This window comes from Paroedura picta, chromosome 2, assembly GCF_049243985.1.
Source record: "Paroedura picta isolate Pp20150507F chromosome 2, Ppicta_v3.0, whole genome shotgun sequence".
NCBI classification, from domain to species: domain Eukaryota; kingdom Metazoa; phylum Chordata; class Lepidosauria; order Squamata; family Gekkonidae; genus Paroedura; species Paroedura picta.
Window position 1 is genome coordinate 127,156,127 of NC_135370.1, and position 16,812 is coordinate 127,172,938.

At 44.9% G+C, this 16,812-nt stretch overlaps 1 protein-coding gene across 5 annotated transcripts; it reads left to right on the forward strand.

Moving 5' to 3' along the window:
* The first annotated feature begins 3,457 nt into the window (after positions 1 to 3,457).
* On the forward strand, positions 3,458 to 14,689 carry EXD2 (exonuclease 3'-5' domain containing 2). 5 transcript variants are annotated; one of them, XM_077322584.1, is made up of 9 exons: positions 3,458 to 3,567; positions 4,522 to 4,875; positions 5,427 to 5,683; positions 6,121 to 6,247; positions 7,833 to 8,161; positions 8,691 to 8,797; positions 9,567 to 9,702; positions 11,766 to 12,122; positions 13,098 to 14,689. In XM_077322584.1, the coding sequence occupies exons 2-9, from the start codon at positions 4,546 to 4,548 to the stop codon at positions 13,312 to 13,314; spliced, it is 1,860 nt and encodes a 619-aa protein (XP_077178699.1). In that variant the 5' UTR covers positions 3,458 to 3,567; positions 4,522 to 4,545; the 3' UTR covers positions 13,315 to 14,689. The 5 variants fall into 5 exon arrangements, with proteins under 5 accessions (XP_077178699.1, XP_077178703.1, XP_077178701.1 ...); XM_077322588.1 differs by having other exon boundaries at positions 11,766 to 11,972; XM_077322586.1 differs by having other exon boundaries at positions 3,466 to 3,613.
* Positions 14,690 to 16,812: the final 2,123 nt, after the last annotated feature.

Sequence of the window (16,812 nt, forward strand, 5' to 3'; positions counted from 1 at the left end):
ATCTGTGCCTTCATGGACAAAGAGGCATCAAAAATCACACCCAGGTTCCTGGCTGAGGAAGCAGCCAATGGCTGAACCCCATCCAGGCATGGTATGTGCGCTTCCTCACTTGGTCCTTTCCTACCTAGCTGCATGCCCTCCATCTTTGAAGGGTTGAGTTTCAGGCAACTCTGCTTCAGCAATTCTGTAACTACTTCCAGGCATCTGGCAAGATTGTCTGGGGGTGAATCCAGGCAGCCAGTACAGCTGGGTGTCATTTGCATATTGATAACACCCAGACCAGCTGGGCAAGAGGGCACATAAAAAGGTTAAGCAAGGTCAGGAGAGAATCACACTTTGTGGCACCCCTCAATAGTGGTAGTATCAGCGCAACTGCATCTGTCTACAAACCCAGAGGAAATAAATCAGTAATTGAAGGGCTGCCCCCATATTCTGGCATCAGCAAGGCGGTGTTAAAATATAGAACAAGCTCCTTAGCTTAGGATGTTACAGATCACCATAGAGTTTACTCTGCAGCTTCCTCCAGCTCTTCAGGCCAGCACATGGTTAAGGACTGCCTCCTTCAGACCTCATTTAAGAATTCTGTCTTATCTGATAGACTCAGCACAAAAGAGAGCTTCCTCTTTGCTCTCTTGAGTTTTATCACATCTCTATTCCCACCCACCCACCAGGTAAGACTGAGTAAACAAAGCTTTTTCTAGAGATCTTCAGGAGTTCCTTCCTGAAGTCTCTCTGGTATTTAATTCCCCCAGCTCTCTCTTCCCTACTTGAACTGGGGAGGAGACTGGGCTTTATTGTCTCTAGCTAGACCTATTAACCTTTCTTGAGGTAGCTGAGGTGAGCCTGGAAAGCCGCTGACTGATTTCTTCCTCCCTGCCTGTTCTCTGCCCACAGAGAAAAAATATTAAAACTTTTAAAAACACAAAGTGAACTTTTTACTCATTTCAACCTCCAAAGAAAATACATGTTTCTTCACAGCATGATGCAAGCCTCCTGAGGAAGTTACAGAATTTCAATTATTCTCCTTAAATACCAATTTTGGCTAACATCTGTGAGGAATCCTTGTATAGCAATAGTTTACAGCTTGCTAATTCATGCCCTCTTTACTCTTCTGCCTTGCTCTTGTTCACATCTGTGTTCTGCAGTGTGATGTTGCAAACTTTGTCCTAGAAATGTGGACCTTCTGGCTGCTCTGTGTAATGGCACCCCACATATAAGAACACCCATTTTGTTTCTGATTTTGGTAGCTCTGGTGGGCTCTGGCTCCTGATACCTTATACCACAATAAATTCATTTAAAATTCTTCGTTCTGTTGCTGACTTTTATGTTAAGCAATGGTATTTATTTGCTACAGCTCCCTTTTGAGTTTCAACTAAAAGGAGTACTAGAAATGTCTGAGACCCACTAGGCTGAGACCCACAAATAACCATGATTTGCCACGTTCTCCCAGGGTATATAATCCTTTCAAGAGTTTACCCTGGCTTTAGCTATGACTGTCTGATTTGAGAGGTTTCTCCTTGCCCCAGGATCTCTAACATCTGATCTCACCTTAGAAGAGATCCAGGGCTTTTGAAAGCAAAAATATTTTCTGGTTTTGAGTTGTGGAGACATTTCATAGGATCTGTGAACAGTTTACTTAGAAAGAAACATTTTATAAGCAAATAAGACAGATTAACTGCCTATAAGCACAAACCTTCTCAGCTGAGCGTATTGCTTCAATAGATTCTTCATAAACATTTTGCTTTTGCTTATTCACTTGTGGCCATCTTCCTTTCCATGCCTCAGTCAGGTTGTCATAGAATCATAGAATTGGAAGAGAACTCCAAGATCATATAGTCAATCCCCCTGAATAATGCAGGAAATTCACAGCTATCTACTCACCTACAGTAACCCCAATTACATGCCCAGATGATGCCCCCCCTCCCCCCAGAATCCAGGCTGGCCTGGAGGAAATTTGCCTCCTGACCCCAAAGTAGTGATCAGCATTTCCCTGGGCATGCAAGAAAGGGCCACAAGAACCAAGCATGGACACAATCTCTTCTGCTCATCCACTTCTGCCTAAGTTCACAGAATCAGCATTTCTGTAAGATGACTATCTAGCCTCTGCTTAAAAACTTACAAGGAAGAGGAACCCACCACCTCTCAAGCAAGTTTGTTTCACTAAGGAACAGCTCTGTCAGGAACTTCTTCCAGATGTTTAGCTGAAAATTATTTTGAATGAATTTCAATAGTCTAACCCTCTGGGGCAACAGAAAATAACTCTGCTCCATCTTCTGTGTGACAGCCTTGCAATTATCATATCACCTCTTAGTCGTCTTCTCTCCAGGTTAAACAGACCGTTCTCTCAACCTTTCCTCATACGTCTTGGTCTCTAAACCCTTCACTGTCTGCAATGACATTTTTCAGCTGGAAGAAGATAACTTAATGGGGCTTTACTGGGGAGGGAGGTCATTCTTGTCCTTAAACCACATTAATAGAAGTCAACTCAATTTGACCTCTCTTGACTTTGTAGAGCAATCTTAAGTGAATCTATGTGAAACTCCCATTTTATGAAATGGAGTTTACTCCCAAAAGGGTATTTTTAAGACTGCAGCCTACATCAACTAAAACTAATTCCAATTATTGCTCATATAGGGACTATTGCTCTTTGAGTTACAAAAGCTCCAAGTTCTGATGGGGGAACATTTACCAGTAGCTTTTATGTTAAGAAGGGGGAAAGACAATTTTGTATCCCTGGTGCAATTTGTAGCCTATTTTGTAAGCCAACACCCACGAATCCAATTAAGGGAGCAATCCTTGGCAAATCTGCGTTTAATAGACTCTGTTACTGAATGGGTCTTACTCCCCAAAAACTGCCTATTAGGGTTGCAGCTTCAATTTTTCAACACACATCCGTTGTATTCTAATACTCCTCCACATACTAGGTGTTTCTCCACCATGTCTTGAGCAATGTTCTTCCAGTCTCAACAGCTCGACATTTTGTAAAACTGTAGAAGATCCCACTAAAACAATCATAAAAAGGGTTGCCAGCTTTGGTTTGGGAAATACCAGGAGATTTTGGGGAGCGCAGCCTGAGAAGGGAAGCGAGGGACTTCAATGAGGCAAGCCATATCGTCCACCCTCCAAAGCGGCCATTTTCCCCAGGCGAACTGATCTCTTTTCCACGGAGATCTACTATAATCCCGAGAGACGCCCAGCCACCACCTAGAGGCGGAGGCCAACCCTATCAATAAAATAGGGCTGTTTCAGAGTCCTTTCCGCAGCAATTCCGAGGAGCCGTTCTCCGCCAGGCACATAAGCATAAACACGTTTCTCAGCACTATTGTACATGGCAGTCAAAGAGATCCCAAAACCACAGCCAGACCACAGTTGCCGTACAACATGGCGGCCCCCACAACTACCGGAAATGTTTGAGTTGCACAGGGACACTGCGAGTGTCCGGAAGTGTCCGTCGACCAGAAAGTTTCGACCGTCAAGGAACATGTTATTTCCTTATGAAGCAAAGCGGCTGGCGCGCTCACGAACATTGTTTTTGTTGCGATGCGAGAGCCCCGGGAAATAAGAGAGGTAAATGTGTTGCGCGGGGGAAGAGAGTCGCTGAGAGCAAATGCTGGTCAGTTTGTTATTACTTGGGGTTTGTTTTCTTGCAGTCTTGATCTCATTTCCAGCCCCAGCTTTAAGGCTGCTGTGGCACCTGGCAACATTTCCAAGTGCCAGGGGGCGGGGGCTTCATCCGAAAGAGGGGTTTACCCTCCGCAATCGCGATATTCTGTAAAAGGGAAAGGGCGACAGAAGCGGAACCCGCTTGGATACGAGGGACAACCAATCTGTCAAATAAAGGTTCGGGCTTTTCCCTTGCTGCGTTGCCTCCCTTATCTCGTTGCAAAGTTTGTTCCCTTCCGTTGTCCTTCAGTTTCAGTGTGGGGACGTTTGGATGAGGCTGTTATCTCGTCAGATGGTAGACCGTGCCTTTTCAATGTGTTCAGTTGTCAGGGGAAAATGTGTCAGGATTATAGATGGTGTCGCTACGGAGCAAGAACCTTGGGTTATGTACGGTTGAAAAGTTTCCAAAAATTGACGCTAAGTGAGACTTTGCTACAATACAGCTTTGAACCAACAGAAGCTTCACATGGAACCAGATTTCGTAAGTCCATGAAATGGTATAAAATGAATAGGCAACCCTAAAACGGTCTACTTGGAAGAAAGCCCCATAGTCTTCAGTGAGGCTTATTATTCAGAAAGCACTGACGATTGCAAATAGAACTAGAGTGCTTATTCATGTAGTTCCTGTCATAGCATCATATTTAATCCAAACCTTGGTGAAAGTGCATATTGACATTTTAAATTGTTTTTACTGGTATGAACAGAGAAATACTTAGCCCTGTGAGCTCTCATATGGAATACAAAGTGACACACAAGTATAACAACTAGAGTGTCAATGTGCATGGATTAGATAGAAGGTTACAAATGGATGCAGAATAATTTAACTAAGTTTCCCATCCTGACACCTATTTTGAGCAGGTGACGCTGTGAGAGAGATGAGCAATGTCTAAGCAAACCACAGTTGCTGTCGTTGTGGCCACTCTGTTGGGTGTTACAGCAGGAGGTCTGTTTTTCTGGAAAGTTACCCGACGTCGAAAAGACAAAACCTGCAGCCCACTTAACCAAGGAGGGCCTGTCAAAGAACAAGGAAAGGAAGAACTCCCAGAAGAAAAGTTTCTTCAGCTCTTCTCCTCTACCACTGTACCCTGGGTGGAAAAGATTCTTGGGGGAGAAATAGTGATTGTTTCTGATGCAGAGAGCTGGAAGAGAGTGGAACCTTTACTAAAGGAGGAGTTGGAGTACTGTCCAGTCCTTGGAATCGACTGTGAGTGGGTAAGACTGAAATCATGGACAAGTCTGTTCTATGGGAATTAGTCCTTTGGTTTGAGCAGATTGTGCTCCCATAATGCTGAAAGTTCAGGTGGGTCAGAAAAGAGGCAGTACAATTTAGCTCTTAAATTTCTAGTTACAGCATTGTTTGGAAGATATATTGTGAGATTTTGATGCAGTCACACTGATAGTCCTGACTTTATAGAAGTGTGCTTCTCATTTGGATGGGGATCAATTCCAGCACTATCCCCACATCTGGGAGGAGTCTGTGACTGACTGGTGGGTACTTTCCATCCTCTGGAACTGGCACAAGATAGACTTTCCAACTCCCTTCATTGCTTCCCCTGTTCCCAAGACAGATCTTGAGCTATTCCACATTTAGTGCTCATAGGGACAGTGGAATTGGTGCCCTCAGCACAGGTTTCCATGGGGCCTATTCCATTCTGTTTAGATCTGGGGACTAGAGGGTGATTCTAAATCTAAAGAGAGGAATCTCTGGTTAAAGAAGTTAAGATTCCAGATAGAATGACTTTTCTCTTTCTCTTTTTTGACAGGTCTCTATCCAAGGGAAGGCCAAGCCTGTTTCTCTGCTGCAAATGGCAGCCTGTGGTGGTCTCTGTGCCCTCCTTCGCTTGCCTAGGCTGACCAGTGGTGAGCAGACTCTTCCAGAGACGTTGCTGGACATCCTAGCTGATGGCAGAGTCCTGAAAGTTGGGGTAGGGTGCTGGGAAGATTCCTGCAGGCTGCTCCATGACTACGGGGTCACAGTGAAAGGGAGTGTTGACCTCCGGTATCTGGCCATGAGACAAAGGTTTGTAGAATAGCAGGAAAGTTGTTAAGTGGGCTGGGGCAGTGGGGAGGAATATAGTTGTGCTTCTTGAATATCTGAAAACTGTTGAGTGTTAGAGAAGGAAGTCAGTATAATGTTTATTCCATAGAGACAGTGGTGGATGTTGGACAGTGATAAGTGTTGTCTGCTTTGGAGAAATGTTTTTATTTGCAATAAATGTATAGTTCTGTTCCAGCTGCAGTCTCTCCTGTTTTTAATCAACTCCTTGCAAATGGAAAGTAGCTTCAAGAAGAAGTTTGTAACACTGCACGTTTTTAGATCGCAAGCTATTTGCCAAAGGAGTACTACACACAGATGTCCCTTCACCGAAGCAATTTCCTTTGGACACTGTTTCATTTGGAGAGAGTTTTGCATGGATGAGTTTAATTTTCTTTTCTTTCTGTTTACACAATCTGAAGGAAGTCCCTCCCGCCAAACGGTCTCAGCCTCAAATCTCTAGCGGAAAGGATCCTGAACTATTCACTTGACAAATCTCCTCACCTGCGGTGCAGCAACTGGGAGAGCGAGCACCTGGCTGAAGAACAGGTTTGTTTTTGAGCTGTGCATATTGATTATAACACCCATTTCCAATCCTTCCAGCCCAAGGGGGTTGCAAGCAAAATAAAAACATACATTAAAAAAAACACAATAAGAACATCCTCCCCAGGGTAAAAAAAGTCAATTAAAAGCCTGGGTGAAAGGAGTGTTTTATCCTGGCTTTGAAAACTAACGAGTCTCATAGAAATATCACAATCTTGGGTAATTTCCAGCTCATTCTCATTGACTGTTCAATGTTCCCGTGTTCAGTTTTTCCCTCTGGGCAAGGAGAAAGCAAGAGTTTAGATTTGCAAAAGTCTTTAGTATGAAATGTAGAGCTTCTTGTGGCGCAGGGTGGTAAAGCAGCCGACATGCTGTCTGAAGCTCTGACCATGAGGCTAGGAGTTCGATCCCAGCAGCCACCTCAAGGTTGAATCAGCCTTCCATCCTTCCGAGGTCAGTAAAATGAGTATGCAGCTTGCTGGGGGGGTAAAAGGTAATGACTGGGGAAGGGAATAGCAAACCACCCTTTATTGAGTCTGCCATGAAAACGCTAGAGGGCGTCACCCCATGGGTGAAACATGACTCGGTGCTTGCACAGGGGATACCTTTACCTTTACCTTTACCTTAGTATGAATTGGCTGAAGCACATGTTCTTTGTGTGCCAGAGGGGCAAGGATACCCCAACCATGACTGGGGTAAACCTGTTTGGACAGCTGCTGTAGAGACATTCCCCTTAAAGAGCCACCACCACAAACAGCAGATCAGCAGTGACTCAGGTTCCAACCACACCAGTTGGCTGAGTGACTCCTTGACTGTCATGAGGAGAAGTGGGTGTGGTCCAAGGACCTCCGAAGCTATCACTGCAGGCCTAGTGGGAGGGGAGCTGGTAAGAAGAGGAGGCAGAAGCACAGAGAGCATGCAAACTCCCTCTCTCCTCCATCTGATGCCATATGGGGCTGAGCCAAGAGGTGTTGGGGGTAGTCAGGACTTGCTCACATTTGACAGTAGATCTAGGGATGAAATCAAGGATGGAGAAAGCTACTCCAATGGAGATGCAAATGGGGTCAGTCTGCAGATTTGCAAATGTGCCCTGCCTCTCCAATACATCAGGACTTAATTATATATCTATACAGTTAGCAATCCTTCAAAGGAGGAGCAAATGAAATACCTCGGAAAAACAGCTGAGCACTAACAACCAGAACTTGCACTGACTGAGAACTCGCCCTGTGGGTTCCCATGAAGGGTTACTTTACACAGGCTTCTGTAAGAGTCACTGGAGACTCAGCTATTCCTTTTCCATTTCAGGAAACCTCTTCTATCAGGTAAGGATGGCAACAAAAAAAATGTGTTGTCCAGATCCATTGGCTCATTTATCATTAAGCATAGCCAGGGCACCAGCCAAAGGAATGGCTCAGTTGAACCAAGTTGTTGTGCAGCCTTAGAGCTTTGGCATTGCCTTACGTAGAGTAGAGGTGACGGTCCCATTCATTGTGATCCTTTAAAAAAAATTTGGAGCATTCATCAGGGGTCCCCACACGTATCAGAACTGCCACTGGGTAATGCAATGTAAAGCCTCTTCCTGTCTCCTCAGGTCACTTATGCTGCCAGGGATGCCCAGGTGTCAGTAGCTCTGTTCCTGCATCTGCTGCAACTTCCCTTTATCCCTCAAGCGGAGAGAAGTGAGCATGCTCTTCCTGGCTGGGAAAAGGGCCTGCGGAGGTGTCAGGGCTTGGTGGATGTACCCTTCAGAGGAAGAAAGAGTAGCTGCCTCTCTGACGGTGAGAACAAAGAAGGAGACTTGCAGCAAAACACCAAGAACCAGAAGTCCTCACTGTCTAATGAGCAGACCCCAGTCAGCCAGCCAGGAAGGGACCCACGGAAGCACAAGCGGAAGCCCCTGGGAGTGGGATATTCTGCTAGGTAATTATACGCCTCCTTATTCTTCAGCTCTTTGGTAGGAAGGAAGTCTGAAGGATTTGTATTTAATTCGGGGGAGTTTGGCTTCAATAGCCAGCTTTGGAGCTCCTCATTGGAGATGCCAATCTAACTCTTCCCTTCTAACTCTATGATTCTGTGATTCTTGTGGGGCCCTCCCCTTGGCCAAAGTACTTGCATGGGTGGGGGACCCGCCTTATTGTGAGGAAATAGGTGCAGTTCCTTCAGAGGAGAGGAGTTTGATGTCACTTTGACTGTCAGGGAAGGTTAAGTTACTTCCAGAGCAGTGCATGAAGTCAACGATCATTCCTTCATGTGCTTAAGGAAGGCTGATGCTTCACCAATGCCACATTGAGTTCCTGATGTGCCGAACACCTTGGATGCTAAACTACAGGATTTAGGTGCCAATGCTATTGACTTTAGGTGGATTTGCATCCAGTATGGTCCTATGCCGCCACTGTGTGCAGGATATGACTAATGAAAGCTCATGCTTGTGATATATTTGTTTTCACAGGAAATCTCCCCTGTATGACAATTGCTTCTTATATGCACCAGATGGGCAACCGCTATGCACCTGTGACCGCAAAAAGGCCCAGTGGTATCTTGACAAGGGTATTGCAGGTATGCGAGCCTTTTTAAAAATTGTTGGGCAAGAATGGCTGGGCAGGGAGTGGGGATCATTAAGTGTCGAAAGACGCTCTTTTTATTCTATTCATTTTTGTCAAGACTATGGTTATTAAAATGGCCTGTGAAAAAGGACAGAGCGGAGTAATGCAGACTGGCATGGTGACCCTGATGTTGCATTTGGACCACATTCTGGTAGGGGCTATCCACTGCCCTCAGCCTTCATTGAACCACTCATGGAGCATACTTCAGTGTACTGTCTTTCATTTTATAACTCTCTGGGGGCTGCATGATGCCTGTGCCTCTCTGCCTTTTCTTCCTGAGATGGGATTTCTTTGTCTCAGCCTGGATGCGAGCAGAGAGGGCAGCTATGGCAACCAACCTGTTAATAGATGCTTTGGGGAGGTGCTGGATCTCAGGAGTAGAGCATCTGTTTTGCAAGCAGAAGGACCCAGGCTCAGTCCCTGGCATCTCCAGTTGCAAAGGATCAGATAGCAGATAATGAGAAAGTACTCCAGCTGGGACCCTGAAGAACCCCTGCCAGGCAGGTTCAACAATATTGATGATAGACTACATGTATTCATGTGTACTAAAGAAGTTGGCATACAAAAATAAACAAGATTCACCCCATCCTCCCCATGAAGCTCGGTTTTTACCTTTATGCACTTTCTATTTTGTGTAATCCAGTATTTAGTTTCATCTCACAGTTCTCCTTTGGACATTAATTCAGTCTCTCTCTCTCTCTCTCTCTCTCTGGTGGTCCTAGAGTTGGTGGGTACAGACCCATTTATTGTGAAGCTACATTTTGAACCTTCTGGGCGCCCTGAATCTCAGGTGGATTATTATTTAACCATCAAAGAGAACATGTGTGTTGTTTGTGGCAAGACAGAGTCTTATATTCGGTGAGTACTCTAGTATGCCAGTGAAAAATATATATCTGACACAGCAAAACACCAGCGCTTATGCTGGAGTCCATTTATTTCAGTAGCATTGGCTCCTATTGATATGTAACACCTGATGGATTATTCCCTGGTAGATAGGGCCCAATCCTTACAAATATATATGCAATATATAGAATTGCAGTGCACTTATTTTTTTCTTAATGTCACAACATATGATTATTTGCCCAACCACACAGTCACTTATGAGCATATGAGATCAAACATCACAAATATATATATATAGGGTTTTCCACATGGTGACAGGCTTGTGTTGGCTTGTGTAGTTGTGTAGTTTTCCTCCTTGCTGCTGCATGTGGTGATATGGTGCAGTGGCAATGAGGCTTCCACAGGGCAGGTTTCCTTATTGTTTCCTTGCTTCAGGCCCTCAGCAGTAACCATTGAGCCCCACCCCACCCCCCACCCCCACACACTTTAGGTTTTTTAAAGACCACTTTAGGTTTTTTTTTAATTAATTGGCAATTGACTATTGTTATAGCATTCTGTGTTGGTTTCTCTGAACTTTAAAAATGAAAGCTGGGAAGGGTAAGTCTCTACCCTCTTTTGTTAAAGAGACATGACTTTCCCTTATAAGTCTACAGTGAAAGGGGGCAGAGATTTCCATTCTTAAAAACAAAAGCTAAGAATCTAGAGCAGTGGTCCCCAACCTTTTTAGCACCGGGGACCACTCAACGCTGGGGACCACTCAACGCCTTTTACTGAGGCCCGGTGGGGGGGGGGTAGTTTACTCCTCTACTCTCAACCACTGCCCTAGCACTCTCTGATCACTATGGTAATGTTTAAACATCCCTTCAAAATAAGATACAGATACGCCACAACAATGAACATAAGGAACATTTTATTTTCATGGAAATTTTAACTCATGACAGGAGGGGGAGAAGGCGTCCTTCGGGGCCCACCTCCAATTAGTCGAAGGACCACATGTGGTCCGCAGCCCACAGGTTGGGGATCGCTAATCTAGAGAACCTGATACAAAGAACGTTTTAATGACATCTTGTTGCTGTTTTTAAGGAAGCCCCCTGGTGGCCAGTGGAGGAAAGGGCTGGGGATGGGACATTAAACCAGATAAATGAAACATGGAGGAGAGGCCCTTTCCGATTTCCTAATGTAAACTTTCTTTCCTGTGAAAGACTCAGTAGATGCCATTATAAAATTAAAGTGTGGAGACATAAGTAGGGTTGGGGCTGCACATGCTGAGGCTTACTGAGTGGAATAGATTCAAATGGGTAGCCGTGTTCATCTGAAGTAGCACAGAGTCCAGTACCATCTTTAAGACCAACAAAGATTTATTCAAGGAGTGAGCTTTCGAGTGCATGCACTCTTCCTCAGACTATGAACTCCCTATGACAGTGGGAATATATAGCAAAACATATGGAAAAATATATAGCAAAACATAGCAAAAATATTGTTGCTATATCCACTGTCACATAGGGAGTTCTTAGTCTGAGGAAGAATGCTTGCGCTCGAAAGCTCATGCTTTGAATAAATTTTTGTTGGTCTTGAAGGTGCTTCTGGACTCTGATTTTATTGAGTGGAATAGAATAGAATAGCATTGCTTATCTGTATTTTCATTGCTTGACTGTCCTTATTGCTTGTGGGTGGGAGGCCGTTTACTCCATATGTTTTGCTCCTTTATGTCACTATATCTGTCATGTTTCCCTGCAGTTTTAAGGTGGAGGAAAATATGCTGAAGATGAAACAATGTAATGTCAAAATGACCACTAGAGAGAGCAAAATATACAGAAAAAAGTAATAAAGTAATAGGGGCAGGCAAGCAACAAAAATGAGAGTGTGGAAGAACCCACAGTGGCTTGATCTGCAGCAATTCTCAGGTCATGTAGATCTCTATAACACAAACAGCAGTGTCGGCCAAGTTGATGTGTGAAGGCAGAAGAGTGGACCTGGCCAGTTTTTTCCTCTGGTCGGTTAACAGCACCCCTCCAATGCTCCAGGGTCATGGGGCTTTCAGCTGGTTGTGCTAAACAATGGGCTTATTTCTTCAACAGAAAGAACATTGTGCCTCATGAATATCGGAGACACTTCCCCATCCAGATGAAGGACCACAACTCCCATGACGTGCTGCTCCTCTGCACTGCCTGTCATGCTATTTCCAATTACTATGACAACCATCTGAAGCAGAAGCTGGCTGAGGAGTTTGGTGCCCCCATTGGCTGTGAGGAGGGTGTCCGCCTGCTTGAAGATCCCGTCCGCAGGCAAGTCCGTTCAGGTGCTAGGGCCCTTCTGAATGCAGATGGCCTGCCTGGGGCCAGGAAAGAGGAACTGTTACAGGTGCTTAAGGACTACTTTCACTCTGTGACAGTTTCACAAGAGATGTTGCAAGAAGCAGCTGGACTGGAAACCAGGTACGTTTAGTGTCTGCTGATCTGGACTGCAGATTGCAGTCAACTGTGTGCCAAGATTTAAATTCAGGACAACAGGCCAGGACTTACTGCTTTCCTATTACAGTCTAATTATTTGCATTAGCCTCAAGGTGTGTTCATTTGGCCCAACCCTCCTCTTGATCAAGCCCACCTCTGTCTCTGTGGGTAGGACCTGATTTGGAAGGTTGCCTCTTGCTGAGGTTCTGATCTTAAGAACCATCCCTCTCTAGTGAGTGGAGCATGAGAGAAGGTAGATTTAAAGGTGATTTAAATGTGCATAATGTGTAGCAGCCCTGACTGTTCCTTAGAAGGCCAGATCCTGAAGATGAAACTCAAATACTTTGGCCACCTCATGAGAAGGAAGGACTCCCTGGAGAAGAGCCTAATGCTGGGAGCGATTGAGGGCAAAAGAAGAAGGGGACGATAGAGAATGAGGTGGCTGGATGGAGTCACTGAAGCAGTAGGTGCAAACTTAAATGGACTCTGGAGAATGGTAGAGGACAGGAAGGCCTGGAAGATCATTGTCCATGGGGTCGCGATGGGTCGGACACGACTTCACACCTAACAGCAACAACGTGTAGGGGTGTCTCTTTCCCCTCTCCTTGGTCATGGAACATAATTTTTATATTCGACATATCTGTTTTTAAGTTGACTTACAGCTGAATTCTCAGCAGAGTTGCACACTTCTGCCTCAATTGACTTTAGTGCTTTAAAGGGGTTAACTGTTTAGGATTTCACTGCCAGTTGCCTGACTTTCTGCAATGTGAGGGAATCAGAATTCTTTTAGAGAACTTGCAGGGCATCATCATCCTCTCCACTGTCGTAGTACAGACATGACTTCAAAATGATGTTACGAACACCCCTGAAGAGGCTGAAATGTAGTGACCCTGAAGGTTGCTTGGATCTTCCATGAAGTTCTGTGCTTCTCTAAATTCAAGTTTTGTTTTCTCCTTTCAGGATTTGTAACGAGACCTATATGCCTCATGGACTGAAAGTAGTACAGTGTTTTGCCAAAGGGGGTCTCCGTTCCCTCATGCAGCTGGAGAGACGATGGCGCCAGCACTTCTTGGACACTATGCAGCCCAAGCATCTCCCGAAGCAGTGGTCCATTGATCACAATCATGAGAAACTGATCCGAAAGTATGGAGAGGATCTCCAGGTTGAATTGTCTTGAAAACTGGAACGTCCAGAAGATACCTGTAGACTGATGCGGTTGATAACATCAGAAGACTTAATGGATGTCTCCTGTTTTTCTTCAGTACTGCCTATGCTAAATTAGGCTTGCTCCCTTTTACTAGGTGTGACCATTGTTCTAGCGAGGTCAGTACTGGCTACTCTGATTGGCACAGGGTCTCCAGTAAAAGCCTTCTATATCACCAGTTGCTTGACCCTTTTAATTGGAGATGTCCCTGCCTTCACCACCACTGAGCCAGCCCCTCACTTAAATTGAAATAAAATAGAGCTAGGTTGTGGGGGGGGGGGGGGGCGTTGTACTCCACTTTTTGCTACCTGAAGGAGTCTCAAAGCAGTGTACAGTTGCCTACCCTTCCTCTCCGCACAACAGACACCTGTGATTGACCCCTGATCACCCAGCAGGCTTTATGTGAAGGAGTGGGGAATCAAGCCCAGTTCTCTAGATTAGAGGCTGCTGCTCTTAACCACGACACCAAGCTGGCTCTTGATTAAGAACTAATTATTTGTACTGGCTGACAAAACTGTAGTAATGTACAAGCATTACAATTTGAATGGTAATTGGATGGTCTCCTTCTTGTCCCACAAAGACTTGGGATTGTGGATTCGGATTGATTACCATTTGCAATGGCAACCAGTGTACGATGAAGGCTATTGGCAGGGAAAAATATTGTGCTGAGTAACAGATATGCCTCTTCTGATCCTGAGCACCATAGAGTGCTGAAGTCCTCTTAGCTCTAGTACTTTGGTTCACCTTGTCTCACAGGGGAAGACAGAGCCGGGTGCCATGATGCTGTGGGACATTTTGGAATTTTGCTTAGTGCTCAGCCTTTGCCTTCAAGAGCTTGCTACACCCTTCTCAGCCAAGGTCACCACTTAACCAGTGGCAACCAGGAACAAGTGAGGGAACTGTTTATGTATTTTCAGTGTTTGTGTAAAAAAACAAAAGTGCCAGTATTCATTTATGCTGTTATGCTGATTTCCATCAGTTCTCTCAGGACTTGGGAGTGCCCCCCCCCCCCAAATGGTGCTGATAGTATTGTCCCAGGTGTATTCAGAAACCAGAAAGCCAGTTTCCAAGTCATTCCTTGTTTGAGATTGTTTGGTAAAAGAACATTGCTCTCATCACTGAGGAAATCAGTAGTGAATGGCCACGGTAAACAGCCTTAACTCCGTTTCTCCCCAGAAACTGGAGGGTATCTTGAATAGCTGGGCACTTTCCCATCATCCTTTGCAAGGCAGGAAATATACTGCAATCTTCCATCACTTCACTAGGTGGTGCTCTTATCCTTCAGTTCTTTTCTTGCCGTGGTAGAGACTACAAAGATATTAAAGTGCTCCAATATAAATTCTTTGGAGTTCTCTGTCTGCAGTGTTAATTCTTCCCCACCACCTCTCTTAATATTTATACATTCATACTTCTTCACACTTTCCTTTTCTAAAATATGGATTTTTGTCAGTCATTAGGCCTTTCCTGTTTGTTTTCCTTTCCTTGCCCTTTTCCACCTTGTTAAGCCATGGATTGCACCCTTGCTTCATTTGGGGTATTGTCTGCCTGGAGTTCCACTGGAGAAGCTTTAGAGGCAGCAGCCTCTTCTCCTTCTCCTTCCTCCTCTTTTATTATTTATTATTATTATATTTAGGAATTATACTGACGAAGCCCTGATACAGGAGGGCCCTGTAGTTTTGGGTTGCAAACAGGGATATAGCTGAGCTCTTTAGAGTGAATGTCTTGCCCCTGAGACTCAGAGTGGTAAAACGCTGACATTGGCAATTTGGGCTGCAAAAAAAGCTCCACTACTACAGATTCCTGGGGATCAGCAGGGTAGTCATGTCAAGGGGAAATGTAGCCCTGCAGCTGTATTGAGTCAGGGCCATTCCGCACTCGTCCAAAATAGCACAATGGTTACAAATTGAAATCGCTACAGTTTTGCCATTATGCACAATGTCGCTGACAATCTGCAACATTCCTGAAACTGATCCGCAAAAAGCGCTTTGTTGTAGCGCTTTCAAGGAAATCCCAAAAAATGGATTCACCCTCCGGAAAGCGCTGCACTCTTGCAACCACTCAGCAACACTAGCGAAAAAGTTCTGTGCGTTACCATTGTTGCGGTTTCTGCAAAGTCCCGCCCCCTAGCTCTCTCCTCTGATCTTCCGGCGAAGCGATCGCCATTTTTTTTCTCCGAGCGAGCGGAGATAAACGCACCGGTGAGCCTTCGTTTACCCAGCGAGGCTTCCCTGGCTGCAGAGCTGTTTTAAGTCACTAAGCACGAAACAACACACAGCCCCGTTTGCTGGTTTATTTTCCCTTTATTTTTACTGTATTTTCGGCCGAAAATTGCGCCACTGCCGGGGGGGGGGTATTTTTTTTTTCACTTGGGGGGAGCGTGGCAACGATGAAACGGCAGCTTAAACACTACCTGCTACCTAGATGGGTCTCTCCGTTGCAACAAATCAACGCAGATTCGTTGCAACGTGTGCGGTTTTTTTTAAAACTTCCTTAAAGGGAAAGGGGCTTTTTGGGATCATGATAACAGCTGCCCATTGGCTGCTTGATGGCCAGGGGCGGGACAAGCTCGGCAATATCGCTTCGTGGCTAGCGATTTTTGCAGAGACCGGAAACCTGTGGGAAACGATAGAAACACAACTGGATTCCACTACAAAGCCAGGTATGCATAACGACGAATTCCACTATTTAAAATGGCGTTTTTTCGTCCCGCAACCAATTTGCCACATAGATCCTGGTGCGGAATGGCCCTCAATAAAGACCCAGTTCCTGCCTCTGAGGAAATCCCACAAGGGGTAAAGAGATGGACACAAATTATTGTAACCCATAAGGCCCTATAGCGAGAGAGCCGCGTACCCTAATGAGTCTTTTGTGAAAATTATTTTCTTAAGTGGTCACAAATACCTTGTGCAATCTGTGTCAGCTGAAAAATTGGCTAGGAGAGAAGTTAACTTGATTAGTACAATAGTATTGAGGGCTCTGAGTGAACTTATTCTAGCAAACCAGAAGAAAACTCAGTAAGCTAATAATTTTTTATTGAAAAAAGAAAAAAATTAAAAAGTGTACACTGATGTCAATTAACAATTCAAATACTGAAATCACATACCAAAAAAAATACATCTCTGCATATTTCTCAGATGTAACTGAATACATGAGGTTTAAAACAAAGGAGGTTTCAGTTCACTGTCTCAGAAGCCCAACACACACAGAAATCTCACTTAGATGGTTTGTCCTTCTACAAAAACCCTATTTGTCTCCTGTATGATACTTTTTGTCAGAAAAATGAGAATTGGTGTAGTGGTTAGGAGTGTGGACTTCTAATCTGTCGAGCCAGGTTTGATTCCGCACTTCCCCACACGCAGCCAGCTGGGTAACCTTGGGCTCGCCACGACACTGATAAAGCTGTTCTGACCGAGCAGTGACATCTGGCTCTCTCAGCCTCACCTACCTCACAGGGTGTCTGTTGTGGTGAGA

Bases quoted from the DNA above. Each gene is read 5' to 3' on its own strand.
- EXD2 (XM_077322584.1), top strand. From the start codon at position 4,546: ATGTCTAAGCAAACCACAGTTGCTGTCGTTGTGGCCACTCTGTTGGGT. The intron at 4,876-5,426 runs GTAAGACTGAAA...CTTTTTTGACAG, and splicing joins TTGGAATCGACTGTGAGTGG to GTCTCTATCCAAGGGAAGGC. The intron at 8,798-9,566 runs GTATGCGAGCCT...TGGTGGTCCTAG, and splicing joins TCTTGACAAGGGTATTGCAG to AGTTGGTGGGTACAGACCCA.